We start from the raw sequence: 17,695 nt of genomic DNA, 5'->3' as shown, positions 1-17,695 counted from the left end.
CAAAGGTTCATAGAACCAACAGTAGAGACGAAGGGTTGCTCTGGATAATAAAGCTAAAACTACTTGGGTCCAAATTTTTCCGTCATGTTCAGATTTTTCAACTATCCATGCCCATCCGAGCCAATGTACAGAATTCTGAAGTAAAAATGGATGACCCTAGCAGTATATTCATGCCAAAATACGGCAAGTTGACAGAATTTCCACGTTGGTAAGATGCCGAGAGAGAGAGAGGAGCTAAATGACACCACAGAACTAAAAAATGGCGTTGTGACATGTTGCTATCCCTTACCATTGCAGGAGTTTAAGATCCATAGAGGATCCACCAAAATGGAATTTCTACATCCAAATAAAAAGGATATTAAAGTTATCTACAAGATAAAGAGACTACTCTTGAGAAATTTTAGAAGGGTTAGTCCAGCATAACAGATTCAAGACACAGTGGGCTAACCTACAGCCTAAACAGCGAAGCTGCACAACACCTCAAAATGATCAGCCACCATATTCACCCCACTTCAATAAAGCAGTTGTGCAGGCACCAAAAGTAACCTAACAAGCCAAGATACCTCTCCGAAAAACAACTTATGCACGAGCCTATTCAAATAGAATTATGATGCGGGTTGTATCAGAGGTTCTGTGGTCCACTTCAGCTGCAGTTAAAAAAGCGCAAAGGTAATGCGGCTGTATCGATCTCCCAAAAGCCTCTTAGGCTTCCGTTCCTTTCATCCGTCAACCGAAAAGCGGGCACTTGATGAGAAAACCGCATCAGCTCTACCCGGGGAATTTCTATTGTAACCCTCGAATCTCCTCTTGCTTGAGGCTTGAAAACCGACTTGGACCCCATTACATGCTCTAAAGCCGCAACTTTAATCCCCAAGTCATTCTCCTCAATAACCTCCACCACCTCATAATCACATTTTTCTAACTCAGAGAACTTCATTTCAGGACACCAGTTCTTGTACAATGCCCACACTTCCTCTTTCCGAGGAAAGATGTTAAATGTTTCGGTCTTTCTGCCATCATCAAGTTCCACTTTTATGCAGTGCGAAAACGAAACAGTGGAAGTATAAATTTGAGGTTGTCGGCCCCTTTCAAGCCTAAATTTCCCACAAGATATGGGCATGCATTCATCGTGCCACTCAATGACATTGTCTGGAAGAAGAAAGACAGACATCCATCTCAACTGCAATTTAAATTCTGGTTCAGACAGGACTGTCGTTATCCGGCCATAGTACTTGGGCAAGCCCTCCTCATCAGAGTACAAAGCCCACACTTGACCAACTCGGAAATTTTCCAGTGATTTCGCATCATCGAAGTTGTGAAATTCTGGATCTGGAACTTCAATAACTTCTGGGGTTAAAGGAGCAGAAGCACTGGAATTTTCTTTATGCTTCACAGAGCCACACTTCTTGCGTTCTGTGCACTCGTCCTTCAAATCAGATTGGCTGGAATTTTCCTCAGATCCCATCTCGGTTTTCACTTCCTCAGGAACACGGGAACGTAAAGCTTCACAATGACTACCATTAGTACTAATTTCTGGATCTTCAGACGGAACAAACTCTTCCAGGTTCATAGGCATTGAAGCAGGGTCCAGTTCAAAAGACCCTTTTGGAACTCCTTCCCTTTCATCACCAGTCATTCTGTAAGATGGAACCCTGTGAGAAAACCTGTATAGCTCATCTGGACGAATCTGAAAACAAGAGATGCCATTTTCAGCTTTCCGAGACAAAAGACTGCCAAAGCCCTTCACCTTGCCCAAATAGGCAACGGACAAGCCAATACCTTCGGCATATCCAGACAAGATCTCAACAACATCAAACTCATACTTCCTATGATTGTCAGGATCAGAATGCAAATTAATGTCCCAGTTCTTGAAAAGGGCCCAAGTTTCCCCCATCTGAGGATAAATGTTATATGTTTGCTTATGACGTCCTTTCTCACAAAAGACCACGTGAGAAAACATGAGACGATGTCTAGTGTTCTCACTCTGTCCAAGTTTAAACTTACCACAAGAAACTGGTAAGCTCTCCTTCCTCCAATTGATCTCATTTTCATCATTGGAATCTGGTTCTAACCATGTCATTCGCAGTCTGAAGTCACCTGGGTAAACTCTTCTTATCAGAGCATAAAACCTAGGCATGCCATCCAATGAATCAAAAGCAGCCCACACCTGGCCACTCGCAAAGCAACCTTCTTTCCTCTCCTTGTCAAAGTCACTAAAGTCTGGATCAGGATAATTATAAAACTCTGGTTCTTTTGTGTCTCTCATGCCGAAGCTTGATTTGGAATCATCATTCGGTGGGCACCCTCCTGAACATCCATTTTCTGTGTGTTTTTCACCTTTCTTATCTTCATTCAAGTTAGTAGCTAAGCCATCTTTTCCATCCAAGTCAGATGTCTCCCCTCGTAACACATCTTCGAAGTCCTCTTCAGTAGAAGATGGGCTGCCCCCTCTAGACCTTTTCACAGGGTTGGTGTCTTCATCATCACTTAAATTTTCTTTATAAGAAACCTGCTGTTTTTGCCGAGTCGATCTCCGTAGGGACTGCTCGCCCAAGCGACCAATGTTCTGGCTCCCCCGAAACTTACCATCTTCACGGATAACTGAATCTTCATCAGACTCACTGCTGCTTCCACTGTCATAACTTTCACTAGATTCCACTACTTGTGGTCTGTGTCTCTTCTTATTTACCTTTTCAGGGCGAACTTGAGTCTTCCTGAAGACATCAGGCCTATCATTCACAGGGGTAGAAGTACCTCTGCGTCCCATTTCCACTTTAGATGCACCCTGAGTAGGGAAAACTTTCTGATGTTGAAAAGTCGGCATATACATTCCAGAAGCTGGAGATGCACCTGAAATATTCACTTCGCATGCAAGAAACGTCCTCCTACAATTTTCATTTGGACAAGGCACAGGCTTATTGATGAGTTCTCTGCAGTAATGATACCTAACAGAACAAAAAGGACAGACAGTCCAAAAAATCTCGCGCCCATTAGAAAATCTAGGCTGAGCTGGATGTTGTGGCTGCTGATGTTGGGTATTAAAGCCTGAGAAACTGCCACCGGTATTGTTTTGATGTCCAACATTTGGGTTCCAATTTGCCTTCTGCGGAGGCCGGTAAGTTGCTGAAGGTTGCCTATTATAGGAAGCACGTGCCGACGATCTAGGTACAGAAGCATGCCGCTTCATGTCATGCATGGACCGTTTCTCCCGATCCAAAAGAACTCTCTGAGCTTCCCCAATTAACTTAAAAGCAGCTTCTGCCCCAGCAAACTTGTTTTTATCAGGATGAAGATAAAGAGCAAACTTCTTGTACTGCTTCTTAATTGAGGCCTCATCAGCAGCCTGTTCAAGTTGTAAGATTCCATACCAGTCCATCTCATTACCGAACAATTTCCTTTCAGCAGAACAGTGGACATCACAAACCATAAGCATATGGGTAATATTCTCTAGATCAGGGTAAAGTTGCTGAGCTTTCAGCACAATTTTACGAGCCCCTGGAAAATCCTTGCTCTGTAACTTCTTCTCAGCCAGGGCCTTCGCGCGAAGCGCCTCCTCCTTATTGCAGTCCATTTCATGTACTAGATCCAATACACTCTCACCTGAATATCCTTCGACGTCTCAGCAGAGCTCAATAACTCATTGTGGCAAAAACCTTGCGATAGATATTGACAAGCAAAACCTGTAACAAGCCATAACGAATCCATTTCTCAAATCCTCAGCCTGATAGAGACTACACAATTTAGCCTTTCAACCAACTTAAAACTACGTACGGATTCCAGGGACACAAACTAGAACTTGGCATCATGAGCTCCTAGACGACATCAAACAAAAGCTATCTAACATAAACAAAATTAACGACATACATGCCAAGTTAAATTCATACATGCACACACACACAAATAATTTATCATGCAGAGTTTTACTACCAAGTCTTCTTTTCGCTTTTATGTGCACACCAATAATGATGCGCGATTTAACCCATCAGGAATTGGACGATGCAAAGTCCAAAGTGCACTAAAGTCCAAAGGGGCCCTTACTACCTAGTCTAATGTGCTGAATTCTATATCTATCCTAAAACAAACAATCTCGATGGGTTCACCAATCAGTGTCCAATTTCAGAGTTAACATTCACTTGAGAAAAAAAACAGAGAACTTCCCCAAGTTCACACTCTGCTGTGAAATCTCCACTCAACGTTAACGCTCAAGCCCAACTTCCTACACTTGTTCAGAAGACCATAGCCCCCATCATTTCAAAGCCAGTGCCTACAAAACTAGCCAGAAATGCAACCGCCCAAAATAAACCGACCATCAAACACCAACACGAACGTTGGAGGTCAATTAAACAAAAGGAGAAGGAAAAAAAAACGCGAAACGCGCGAAAGCCAAGAAAAACGTGCACGACCCAACACGCGCAGGGTCAGAAGCGAGGCGCTTCGCTCGCCAAGCACGAAGATTGACAAACCCTAGACATGGAACAACAATTCAAGCTAACAAGGGTCTACTTCCGAGACGTCAACCACATGGTTACAGAAAGGACGAGTGAAGTACAGCAATTCAGAGACGAAGGGCGCTTACTTGGCGAGTTTCAAATTCGAACTTCAGCTTTTCCAGGATCAGAGCTGGGGAGATGGGAGAGGCGGCCGGCGTTCTTCGATTCCCCCCTCTTGGTTTCGCCACTTCGGAATGTATGTGGCATTCTTAATTTAATGGATGCTGAGGGGGGGCTTTTTGGTCAATGAATATTTTCATCAATTTGCTGCTAGGTCCCTCTACTTTCTCAAGTTTTCGGAACTCGACCCTTGAGTACTCGAACAAACAAAATGATTGCGGCATGTAGAGCTGATCATGAGTTTGACGGCTTGTGTAGACTCGAAATGAAAATGGATTGGCAGGGATAGGTTGTTCCTTGGGCCTAGACTTGTCAAAATGGGTCGTGAATCCATTTCTTAGTCCATATTTGATTTGATGGATTGATTTATTATATGGATTAGTTATATTCACAACTTACTTACACCCAACCCACCTATATGACTCTCTTACTTCACTCGATCTTGAACTCGCTCACTCGTCTTAGTTTGAGTATGAGTTTTCGTAAATTTAGTTAAATATAGAAGTGCTTTAGTAATATGGGTCGGATATGTGTTAGTATATGTTGGGTCGGATATGGGTCATTAGATTTGTATTGCATGAGAAATTATCAAAACGGATTAAATGGGTCAAGTTAAGTCGTACTATTTTGACCAATCCGGCTCACTCATTTGATGAGTCTACTTGGGCCTAACATGTGTGATTAGGTCTGTCAAGACCTGTTCATATACATGAAAAAAGTTCATCTTTTTTGTGAGTAGGGGTATGCCTAAGCAAAGCTTATGAGGCTCAAGTGCATTGTGAGAGAGCTTTGGAACAATGACTTTGCATCTGAATAATGTACTTTGACCCTAAAGACTTTCTCGTAAATGAAAACATTTTTGGTAATCCATGTACAATACGCTTTAGAAAAGCACTTTGAACATTTTCAAAGCTCAACTTTGCACCAAAAGCCTTTCAAATTTTGGTTCGAGAGCCTTTAGAACACTAAAGCTCTTTGAAAATGTTGCACAATTCGCAGATATCTTACCTAACCAAACTCAAACTCAACCCCATAGAGTTTTCCCTGTTTGTTGGGTATATATGGGAGGAATTTAGTTGAATTTAGTTTGAACTAAGCTTCCTTTCAAAGTTTCTATATAGAAAAATGACATAAATGGTCTTTAAACTTTAATTTAATGTGCAATGTAGTCTCCATACTTTTAATTTATTTAATGTGATTCCTAAACTACTTGTAAATATTCAATGTAGTCAATTTGTTTGCTCAAATGACAAACTATTAAAGACGTTTATCTTTTTATCTATCTATTTTGAAAAGGAAAAGAAACATTAGGGCATTAATATGTTCATCGTTTTCAGATGACATATGTTATTATATTTTAAATTGAGATAAATATCTTACGTGGATAATCCATATGTAAACGTTTTTTTTCTACCGTCCAAAGCTAAACAATTTGAAACTATAATCATCAGACTCCATTCAAATTGAATTAACGAAATTACGATATTGGATATTTTCACATAATTTAGGGACTAGATTGAACGTTTATCAATATTTTAGGGGTTACATTAAACAAAATAAAAGTTCAGAGATGATATTGCATATTTGGTCAAAATTCGGAACCATTTATGTCGTTTTTCTATTCTATATGGAACCTTATTTAATGACTTTGTCTAAGCTAGACCTAACCTTGTGCTTCCCAGTAGTGGGCCAAGTCCAGGCCATTTTAAGCATGCTCAAGTAAAGGGCATTTCATCATGAAGCCTAAGACACGCTCATCGGCTCTAGAAAATACCAAGTACATTTTATTATTGGACTTGTTTGGGCAACAAGTTATGTATTTGATCACCTCCCGTCTTCCATTAGTAATTTCACATACAAGTCAACGGTTAGACTAGAAAGTCAAGCTAAGCCGGTGTTCGATGTCATTTTCTCGAAAACGATACGAGTTTTTAAACGCTATGGCTTTTGCTTAGAGATGGCAAAATGAGTCTAAAATCAATATTTTGAACCATGTTTGATGATGTAAAGTCATAATGGGTTGTCTTAAGTTGGAGATGGGTCATTAATGGGTTTACGGATCGATCGATTTAGTGTTCCCTTTTACCCTTGCGGCTTTAAGTTCGCTCACAAGGATCGTAGCGAGAGAAACTTTAGAGAGAAGCTTTGTATTGTATTTCACTTGTGAGAATGAGATACAAATTAGGAGAGTAGATACTTTATATATAAGTACAGGCTCAACCGTATCCGTAGATCTTTCCTCGATCTAACGGTGGAGATTGCATCTCCTCAACTACCATCTACCTGTATTTAATGAAAAGACTTTAGAATATTATATAATTACAGTATCGCTTGCCCTCGGGAACACTCAATAGAATACCGGAGTGGGTCGCCCGTTCCTCTTGGATGGTTCATGGTTCTTCGAGCATGGGAAACCTCAGGGACCGTGACATTCTCCCCCACCTAATAGGGCAACGCTATTGTCACATCTTTGGCATTTCTAAAATTGCCAAAGAGCTTCAACGGGTTCCCAACTAGCTTCACTCTCCAGAAGATCCTTCTATCGGATCAAATATTCGTGCTTCAGCACATGGTATCGTTCCCGTATGACTCGATCCGCCATGATGAAGTTGACGTCTCGATCATACGAGGTTTTCGCCCCAAGCGACACCCATTGCAACTCTCCTCAATTCGGGTGTTCTTCGTCAACATGGAAAGGCTTAAGCATAAATACCGGATGTACCTTTAGTTTCGGCGGAAGTTCTAGCTTGTATGCAATCTTCCCTTGCCTAACAACTTAAAGGATTTTAAATGGGTCGAGAACTACCCCATATGAAAAATAGAGAATTTTTTCACCAATTTTCTAGTAGTAAATAATGCACCCAATGCGTCAAGTGGAGTTGGAGATGTAAGGACAATTTTTATAATTTTTTTAAAATTTTTCTCAAATTTTTAATTTTTTTTAATTTTATTTTTTATTTTCCTTTTTTTTCTACGAAGTCCGGTCACGGTCGGCGGCTGACCGTCACCAACTCCAGACAAGGGCCCGACCACTTGACGAGGGCCAAGATTAAGTTAAATATGGAAGTATTTTAGCAAAATAAATTGGGTTAGGTATGAGTTGAGTATGGATTGTGTATGAGTTATACTGAATGGAAATGAGTGAAAATGGGTTAAATGGGTCAATTTAGGTTGGACCATTTCGATCCAACTCACCCATTTGACAGGTCTACTCTTGCTAAATTTTGGACAAACGCCAAACGGTGATATCCCTCCATACCTTCACTTTCTTTACGCCATTATCAGTGCCAAGAGCAGTTCATGCATCGATGCATGAGGTGTTAATTGCTGTGCAACTTCTTTTCTTCTCTTCTTAATTAGGGGGAAAAGAATTGCTACCAATAGATACACATTATAATCCCCTTCAATCCGAAATAAACATTCTCGAACTTCTAGCTTCAAAGTCGAGAAAGCGTAACATCTCACGTAAATCTTCCATGAGCGGGTGCGAATTGTTCCCCGCGACAAAGGCCGTCACTACATTCCTCACTTCGATCCAACTGCAACCGGGCGTCTTCCTCACCCCTTGAGAGTTCATCACCCTCCTTACTGTCTCCGCTTCTTTCCAATTCTCGCTTGCGCAATACAAGTTCGACAAGACTACGTAGCTCATTTCGTTCTGGGGATCCATTACCTTCAAGCCCTCCCCACTGTATGTACCAACTTCCACATCTACATGAGCAGAACAAGCTCCTAATAGAGCGTCCCACATGGTCGTTGTGCCCCGAGTTTCCTCAGTCAGCTCTCTTGCTTCTGCTAAATATCCACCTCGACCTAGCATATCGATCATACAAGCCACATGATCCGTTTCATGTGGGACCCCGTATTCCAAGTCCATCAACTCGAAAAGCTTTCCGCCTTTCTCCAGTAGTCCCGAGTGACTACAAGTCATTAACATGCCTATGAAGGTGACCTTGTCTGGTTTTGTCCCGGATGCTACCATTTTTTCGAAAAGCTGCAGAGCTTCCTTAGCCCGCCCATGCAAACCGAATCCAAACAGCATTGCGTTCCAGGAGACTATGTCCTTGTTAGCAATGTCATAGAATGCACGACTTGACGCTGCTATGTGCCCGCATTTCGCATACATGTTAACTAAACCGTTACCCACATAGGCATTGGCTAGGAATCCGGAGCAAATTATGCAGCCATGGATCATTTCACCATGACCAAGCATTGCCAAGATAGAACATGCATGAAGCACAGCTCCAAATGCCAAGTCATCTGGTTTGTGACAATTCTTGATCATATCAATGAAGAAACAGAGAGCTTGTTCTCCATGTCCATTTCTTGCATATCCAGTAATCATAGATGTCCATGAAACTATATTCTTCTCGGGCGCTCGCTGAAACTCAAGAAAGGCTTTATCGGTGTCTCCTATCTTCATATGGGCATCAATGATGACATTCAAAGACACTAGGGTCAGCGTACCAAAAGAGTCGAGCAACTTCATAACATCCTCAAGACAGCATAGTTTAGAGTAAAAGCTCAGGATCGAGTTCTTTGACTCCACCGCAGTACCCCAGCCGCTTTTTATGATATAAGCATGCACCATACGGCCATGAAAATGTTTTGGTGATTCAGAACAAGTGTTCATGAGAGAACTTAAAGTCCACTGATCTGGCTGGCACCCACTCACCCGCATATCTTTGAACAAACCAAAACACGATTCAACGTCGCCCCATCTACCACAGCCTGCGATCATTATATTCCAAGCAATTTGAACCGGCTCGGGCAACAGCACGAACAAGTTGTTGGCTACACCAAAATTGCCACAATTGACATGTGCAAACAAGAGAGAACACCACGTTATTTCATTCCTAATGCTCATTCCTTCAAAAACTTTGCTCGCACTATTCGGGCACAAGCATTTTCCATACATGTCTATGAGAGAGTTATTAACCGGCAAGTAAGACAGGAACCCCAGAAGAATGATCTGAGCATGCACTTTGGTCCCATAAACAATATCATTCGATCCCGTGCATGCCGCCAGAGTCGCGGTCAACGTGAAATGATCAGGCCAGGCACCGGCAAACCTCATGGACCGGAACAGAAAGAGAGCTTCTTGGTGGAGACCCAGTTGAGCGTACCCACTGATCATCGCGTTCCAAGAGACAGAGTCTCTCTGCGGCATTTGGTCGAACAGCTTCCGAGCACACGAGATACGACCGGCCCTCGCCAGAGCCGATATCCGCGACGTGACACCGAACAACTCCGAGCGCATATTACGTCATTTTCAAAATTTGATGGGAACCCATCAGTGCAAAACAGCATCTGAGCATCTCACCCTGTAGCCGAAAGCGCAAGACGGGATGCTGAAAGAGTCCAAAGCTCCATGCGATGCAAGGAAGATCGGCAGCAAAGTGTGCATTCGGTTCGCACATGAAGGAATGAAATCTGAAAGAGGCGAGATTCAGTCTGGTTCGTGTGAATCAAATCTATATGGAAAATGTTTTCATGAGCATTCGAGGATTCGTGATGGGACGGTCTTGAAATGTGGATTTATCAGAATTTAAAATCAACTGTGTAAGTATTTTTCTTTTTTTCTTCTTTTTACAATTTTTTAGTTATTTGAAAGAGATATGTCGATTTGAACTCTTCTTGAAATTTCAAAAAGTGATAACGACTAGTTGCGAGTCACCCAAAAGTGCAACGTTTAGTTTGTAATATAATATATAGTACACAAGGAAATGAATAGGTTGAAAAAGATGTGCATCTTCCATAAAAAAAAATGAATCCAGTTTTTTTAAAAAAAATTATTATTAAATCTCTTTGGGTCGAAGGTTTTATTAATTTGCATCCGAACTCATGAAACAAAACTTAAAAAGAAAAAAATTAGTCTACTCTTTTTATGAAACTCAATTGCTAGAGCGGCGGTTACGAAATGAGAAAAATGAGTTCGAGCCACTTGCCTAGCCAGAATCTTGTGCACACTAACATTCAATCAACATTTTAAAAAATTCGAATCATACTAACGAATTGAACGAAAAAGTATGAGCTTTGATATTTTTTTCTCGACTTTAGCCGATTTGACACAAATAATATAACTTAAAATAATGACACAAATGGTCCCTAAACTTTGGACAATACGATCCCTGACCTTTTAATTTATTCAATGCGGTCCTTGAAATTTATCCTAATGTTCAATGTGGTCCGTGAATTTTTAATCCGTTCAATGTGGTCCATAAACTTTTGGTACATGTTCAATTTAGTCCATGAAATCCAATTAAACATTTTTATATAGTTCATTGATTAAATTAAACATGTACCAAAAGTTTATGGACCACATTGAACGAATTAAAAGTTTAGAGACCGTATTAAACAAATTAAAAGTTTACGAATCATATTGCACATTGAACCAAAATTCATGAATCATTTGTATTATTTTCTCTTATAATTTTCGTCCACGGTTAATTGGAACAAATTCAATTTTGAATTTCTATCTATTCATTTATTTATTTGAATTTAATATATAATTTATTATATATATATATATATATATATATATATATATATATATTCTTTATCTCTCTCTACACCTTCTTCCTCTTCTTCTTCCTCCTCCGGGGGTTTCCAATTTTTCAATTCGCTTTCGTAGTCCCGCCCATTTCCACAGTCCCCCCCACACACACTCTCTCTCTCTCTCCCCCACCACTCCGAGCTTCGCAAAGCTCAACGATCTCTCTCTCTCTCCCTCTCTCTGTAAACCTCATCCCGAAGCCATTCTAACAGTCTCTCTCTCTCTCTGTGCGCCAAGCAGATCTGTACGGCTACATCGTGTTCCCGTGACGTGGCCGGAACGAGCTCCGGCCCCACCCACGCTCCGATGAACCACTACCACATCTACGAGGCCATCGGCCGCGGCAAGCATTCGGTAATCTCTCTCCTTCCCTCCCTACTTTCCGTTTGCTCCGATTCCGCGCACCGGAATCCGTGTCTAATTGACTCAGCCGGTTCTTCTGTAGACCGTCTACAAGGGGAGGAAGAAGAAGACGATCGAGTACTTCGCCGTCAAGAGCGTCGACAAGTCCCAGAAGAGCAAGGTCCTCCAGGAGGTGAGTGATCGAGTATTGCCGCGATTTCGTCAATTTGGGCATTGTGGGGGCTTGCGGGGTGGTTTGGGGGGAATTCGAGCGTCGGATAGGCTCTTTTAGGGAATTCTGTCGGTTACGGTTTGATTTACTGAATGTTGGTAGCGCCGATTGGAGCTTAACTCCCCGCTTTCTTTTGCTTGAACCCTGTTCTCGCCTCGATTCCTTTTGGATGTGCAGGTTAGGATCCTTCATTCTCTCGATCATCCGAACGTACTCAAGTTCTATTCTTGGTAAGGCTCTCTCGTGTGCCTCGAATGTAATATCCCATGGCATTTCACCCGAGTGGTTGCGGGTGAACCGATTGCTTCCTTAATTGGAATTTTTTGCTTACTTGAATTATCTGTTCGCCTGTTTCGGTTCAAGGTATGAGACCTCGGCACACATTTGGTTGGTCTTGGAATACTGCGTCGGTGGAGATCTGATTACCTTATTGCGGCAGGTATTTCGCTGCACGGTTTACTGATATTTAGCTTTCCCATGGAGAGCAAGGCCTTTGTTCTTTTCTTGGGTTGCTTTGTGGTTGATGGAACTAGTTCGTTATGTGATGCATTTCTTCAAGCCTGACTTGTCATCGATCGATTATTTCAAGTGTGTTTTTTGTGTTTCCCAGTTATTTTTAAGTTGTTCAATATGGTAATTTCAAGAAACTTAAAATGTTGTTGCGACTAGAAGTTGTATCTTTGCTGCTAGGGAGCCATAAACAAAACAAGATGATGTTCTTTCAGTTACAACTACTTGAAACTTGTTTCTTCTTGAAGATCTGAATGTCTGACGTGCTGTGTGAAGCTTTTTTAACTCATTTTGCCTTCATGCCTAAAAGCTTTTGACCTTTTTCAGGATGGTCGATTACCTGAAGATTCAATTCATGATCTTGCCACTGATCTTGTCAAAGCATTGCAGTAAGAATTGGCTGCCAAGGTTGATGTCTTCTTCCTATGAAGGGGACCTTGATGGCCTCTCTCTCTGACATCTTCTTTCTATTTTAATTTTTACCAGGTACATTCATTCTCAAGGAATCATTTACTGCGATCTAAAACCATCAAATATTCTTTTGGATGAAAATGGACATACAAAGGTATTCTAGAGTTTAATTCGTTATCAATTTATATAGTCAGTTTTCATGGGATAATTTCCTCGTTCTTGCATGCTGCAGTTATGTGATTTTGGACTGGCAAGAAAGTTGAGTGATATATCTAAAACTCCTTCTGCTTCGGTATGTTTTGCACTCTTACGTTCATTCTTTCACCTACTCCTAGAAAGGATACGGTTTTGGTGCTTCCACTAACCACTCAATTGAACTTGAAATGTTAAGCTGCCACAAGCAAAACGCGGTACACCATGTTATATGGCTCCTGAGCTGTTTGAAGACGGAGGCGTCCATTCTTATGCTTCGGATTTTTGGGCCCTTGGTTGTGTACTTTATGAGTGCTACACAGGGAAGCCTCCCTTTCTGGGACAAGAATTTACTCAGCTCGTGAGATCCATTCTCACTGATCCGACTCCTCCACTGCCGGGGACTCCAAGTCGTCCTTTTGTCAATTTAATCAACTCTCTCCTTATAAAAGATCCAGCAGAACGAATAAAGTGGTCAGAGCTCTGTGGACATGCTTTTTGGAGAGCAAAGTGTCCTCCTGTTCCTTTACCTCCTCAGCCTGCTTTTGATAGCATGATTGAACTTCACACTAAGCCATGCCTCTCAGAGTATAACGGTGAAAGATCTGTCCAGAATAAGACACCTCCAAGGCATCGTGAAAAAGATGCTAAAGTGGGTTCGCGACGGGATGAGAACTCCATTATTGGGCCCAAAGTTCATGAGACACCTGTAAAGGCTGCTCTGAGCGGCCGGAAAAACAATGCAAAGACTTCTGGCAAAGGCGGTGAAGAGAAACACAAAGATAATTCCGGTGGTACCAGGGCCTTGAATCTACTAAGGCTCTCTAGAATTGCAAAATCAAACTTGCAGAAAGAGAATGAGAAAGAGAACTACCGCAGGCCTTTGCCTAGCGGTGCTGAGAACGATTCTGAGGTTAAAATTGAGAACACGGACATGGAACTTGACTTTAATGAAAATACAGAAGAGGATACGCAAGAAGAACTGGATGGCTCTGATATACCTTCTCCTGCCCTCAGATCATCAAATGAAAACCTGAATCATGAGGGACAAGTGGAAGAAATGGATATTGATGAAAAAGTTGAGCCTGCAGCTGCTTCTGATTTGCCTCTTTCAGATGAATCAAAGACAATGGAGCAAGAATCTTATTCAGAACTCACTCAAGTTGCAGCTACCCCACCCAGTGTCAGTCCTCTGCCCAAAGGACAGAGGGCAAAAGAAAGTTTAGGTTCTGCTCATGAATCCGATTCTGCAAAATCAGCTAGCAATATAGTACAAGTATTTTGGCATCAATCTGATCTTTCAGTGAGACCCGTAATGCCCAGTAGAAAATCTGATAGAACATCTGAGGTAGTTCCTTCTCTACCATTTGAGGCACTGCAAGCATCTGATTTTGTAAAAATGTCGAAAGGACAGCTTGATGCACTCAACAACAAAATCATAGCAATTTTGAGTGGAAGTAGTGGCACAGGGGAGAAGCAGAATTTAATCAAGTATCTGGAGATATTGAGCAGTTATCCAGATGCAGCTAATATCTTGACCAATGGGCCCATCATGCTAATGCTTATTAAAATGTTACGGCAATCGAAAGCTTATGTCTTGCGAGTTCAACTTGCCTCACTGATTGGTCTATTAATAAGGCACTGCACTTTCATTGAAGATGATTTGTCGAATTCTGGGATCTTGGGTTCACTTACTGATAGCCTTGGTGACAGGCAGGAAAAAGTGAGGAGGTTTTCAATGGCTGCATTAGGCGAGTTGCTTTTCTACATATCCACTCAGAATGAGCACAAAGAAAACATGCCCTCAGAATCTCCATCAAAGGACAACCGATCCACAGTCACATCGAACTGGCAGGTGAGCTTGATCATTAATGTCCTTGATTTCTAAGTTGTGCATAGCTTCTGAAGCTCTACTTAGATGTGAATGAATTAGATCTTCTGCGGTCTCTGTTGCGAAATGTTTGACATCATGCCATTTTATGCCCATCCTTGTTAAACCTTCAGTTTTGCCTGCAAATTTAAATCTTAAGCAGTGCTTATCAAAGAATCCCTTAGGTGGACGACAGTACTGATCCTTTATGCATTATTAGGCTGCCATTTCTCACTTTCTTTTCTCAATAGTTAAACATTTCCTTGTGGCCCAGGTTCCGAATTCCTTAATTTCACTCGTGACATCAATTCTTAGAAAAGGAGAGGATGATATGACCCAACTTTATGCGTTGAGGACAATAGAAAATATCTGCAGTCAGGGAGGGTACTGGGCAGCTCGTTTCACCAGCCAGGATGTTATTAATAACCTGTGCTATATATATAAAGCTTCAGGGAAACCGGAAAGCATGAGGCTCACAGCAGGATCTTGTCTGGTTCGCCTAGTTCGCTTTAATCCTCCAAGCATTCATCCGGTTATTGGGAAACTTTCTTGTAAGGATATAACATCTGCCCTTGTCAAGGGTGGGCCACGGGAACAACAGATCTGCTTAAATCTTCTGATCATGACCATGACAAAGAGCAATATGCTGACAAATAGTGGTCGGCTCCTTCTTCCAGTTGCAGAAGACAAAAACCTTGTGCTTTGTCTAATCTCTTTGATTGAGCAGGGACCTGAAGTTATGAGGGGAAAAGCACTCGTCCTTGTGGCTCTTCTCTGTAAAAACAGCCGGAGATGGTTGTTTCAGCTCTTTTGCAACATGAGGTTGATCTCCATAGTAGACAGACTGACAAAAGAAAAGGACAGCTTTGTTCAGCAGTGCCTAAGTGCATCTGTGCATGTTGTGGCATCAACCATACCAAATTTGCTGGAAACTCTCACGGCAGATATTCAACAGATGATGGGGGGAAGGCGTCATGGTCACATGTCCCCCCTTACTGGTCGAGCTGCGCAAAAGACAAACATTCATCTGTTTCCAGTTATCCTTAATCTTCTAGGAAGCCCATATTTTAAGCACAAGGTGGCAACTCTTCAGGTTCGACATCAGCTGGCAAACATAATCAAACTTATGGAGAGCCCATTTCAAGTAAGTAGCCGAAGCTATGGATCCTCCCCCTTTGCTCAATTTTTTTGTACTTAAGAAAATGATTTCAGACTTTATGGTATTGGAAGAATACATTTGGATAACATAAAACAGTGAATAAACTAGGCATGCTGCTCCGGCTTTCAAAGAAAATAGTCTATATGTCCATACATAGCACACGATTTTCTGGCAAGGCTCTACTTGTATTGCTTAAGCTATTGCAGAATTTGAATATCTATACACAAAAGCATGAAGTTTTCTTTCCCTCCTTGGAAGGGAAGAAGTTGGCTTTTTTTCTCTGCTCAGCTGTGTCATTCCATTTTTTTTTTTTTTGGTTTTTGTGGTTAGGTTCTCCCATGATTTTGATTTACTGACACTTGTGTACACCATATTTTGCATTTAAATTCAGGGAAGAGACGATTTCCAGTTAACAGTTCTTCGAGTTGTTGAGTCTATCACAGAGGAGTCCTCCTGGATTCTTGAAAGCTCTGATGTATTTATCCGTGGGATTCTGCCGAGTCTGGCTGTACTGTACAAGGGCAACAAGGATGGTGATGCCAGATTTCTGTCCCTCAAAATTCTGTTTGATGCGATGGTTGTTTTCCTAAATGAAGCCCCAGAGTTAGAGCATAAGCTAGAAGACTTGAAATCCATATCCAATGTGCAATTTCTCCCTCTTTACCCAACCTTGATTGAGGATGAGGACCCAATACCGATGTATGCGCAGAAGCTCCTCCTGATGCTCATCGAGTTCAACCTAATTAAAATTCCTGATATTCTACAACCAAAGACCGTCAGTCACTGCTTCAGATTTTTGCTTGGCGATCTGTCCAATGCAAATGTGAATGATGTCAAGCTGTGTGTGGCTCTGGCATCGGCACCAGATATGGATCCCAAGTTGCTTTCTCAACTGAAAGTAGTTCGGAGGATTGGAAACCTTCTGGAGTTTGTACATGTGAAGGATATGGAAGATTTTCTTGAACCGACGCTTGGCTTGTGCAAAGCTTTTCTTTTACGATCACTAGGTTCTAGGATAGGTTCCATGTACACACAAGAGCCAACCCTACTTGATGAAAGTTCTTCTGAGCCGGTGAGTACCGTAAGAGACATAACCGACTTTGGTGGCAGTGCCGGTGTTTTCCTGGAATTGTGTGGGTCTCGTGACAGAAACGCTGCCGATATTGCTTCTGAATGCATGGTTCTATTACTGAAGGTGGCCCCGAGGGAAGGTGCTGCCGGTTTTCTTACTAATCTCTCAAAAGTGAGTGCGGTTCTCGAGTCTTGGCAAAAGGGCGCTCCTTCTCTACTGGTACAGCGAATGCTGCATTCTCTCGGTTACTCCTGTAGGCAATATTTGCTGCACAGAATGATTTTGTCGGTGTGCACGTCTGAGATTGTGAAGATTGAAGGCATCGTTTCTGAGATAAAATATTCTGGTGCCGCTGCTTTAGCCAGTGCTGCCACACTCGTAATCTCGGAATTGCGGCGGCTTCCTCATTGTGGTTAAATCCATGGAGGTTATGGGCCGCCTTATTCATTACCTGTATCTCCGTTTATTCCCCTTTGTGTGGAATCTAGGAAGGTTGCCTGGATTTCTGGAAGAGCATCGAAAGAAGCTATGCATCTCTTTCTGCTTGCACGAATTCAGAATATCACTTGGCTTCCCAAATAACTCGGCAGACTGTTTCTGAATCTAGAACCAGTCCAGGACAGAGCATGTTCCAATGTACTCCGGCTCTTCTTTGTATTGTCATTGTACTTGTATTGCATATTGTCTTATTCAGTCAGAATATTTTTTAACAAGACTCGCCCTCGAATATTGAGTTGAATA

The 17,695-nt window shown here is 41.9% G+C and overlaps 3 protein-coding genes across 3 annotated transcripts; 1 reads left to right on the top strand and 2 right to left on the bottom strand.

Moving 5' to 3' along the window:
• Nucleotides 1-255: 255 nt before the first annotated feature.
• Nucleotides 256-4,568, bottom strand: LOC115685074 (uncharacterized). The gene is made up of 2 exons (XM_056307553.1): nt 4,550-4,568; nt 256-3,680 (listed from the first exon to the last, which is right to left on the bottom strand). The coding sequence occupies exon 2, from the start codon at nt 3,569-3,571 to the stop codon at nt 644-646; it is 2,928 nt and encodes a 975-aa protein (XP_056163528.1). The 5' UTR covers nt 3,572-3,680; nt 4,550-4,568; the 3' UTR covers nt 256-643.
• Nucleotides 4,569-7,934: 3,366 nt separating this feature from the next.
• Nucleotides 7,935-10,110, bottom strand: LOC115684999 (pentatricopeptide repeat-containing protein At2g36980, mitochondrial). Its single transcript, XM_030609968.2, has one exon. It carries the CDS (start codon nt 9,868-9,870, stop codon nt 8,014-8,016), a length of 1,857 nt encoding a protein of 618 aa, XP_030465828.1. The 5' UTR covers nt 9,871-10,110; the 3' UTR covers nt 7,935-8,013.
• A 1,274-nt stretch (nt 10,111-11,384) lies between these two features.
• Nucleotides 11,385-17,681, top strand: LOC115684976 (serine/threonine-protein kinase RUNKEL). The gene is made up of 10 exons (XM_030609941.2): nt 11,385-11,520; nt 11,612-11,701; nt 11,918-11,970; nt 12,104-12,179; nt 12,578-12,639; nt 12,737-12,815; nt 12,894-12,953; nt 13,053-14,708; nt 14,998-15,867; nt 16,274-17,681. Exons 1-10 carry the CDS (start codon nt 11,473-11,475, stop codon nt 17,369-17,371), a joined length of 4,092 nt encoding a protein of 1,363 aa, XP_030465801.1. The 5' UTR covers nt 11,385-11,472; the 3' UTR covers nt 17,372-17,681.
• The last annotated feature ends 14 nt before the right edge of the window (nt 17,682-17,695 follow it).

The sequence above is a fragment of the Syzygium oleosum genome, unplaced genomic scaffold (assembly GCF_021117445.2).
Source record: "Syzygium oleosum isolate NSW1041296 unplaced genomic scaffold, Sole_v2.1 Sole_v2.01, whole genome shotgun sequence".
NCBI lineage: Eukaryota > Viridiplantae > Streptophyta > Magnoliopsida > Myrtales > Myrtaceae > Syzygium > Syzygium oleosum.
This window is presented reverse-complemented; position numbering and strand designations above follow the sequence as displayed.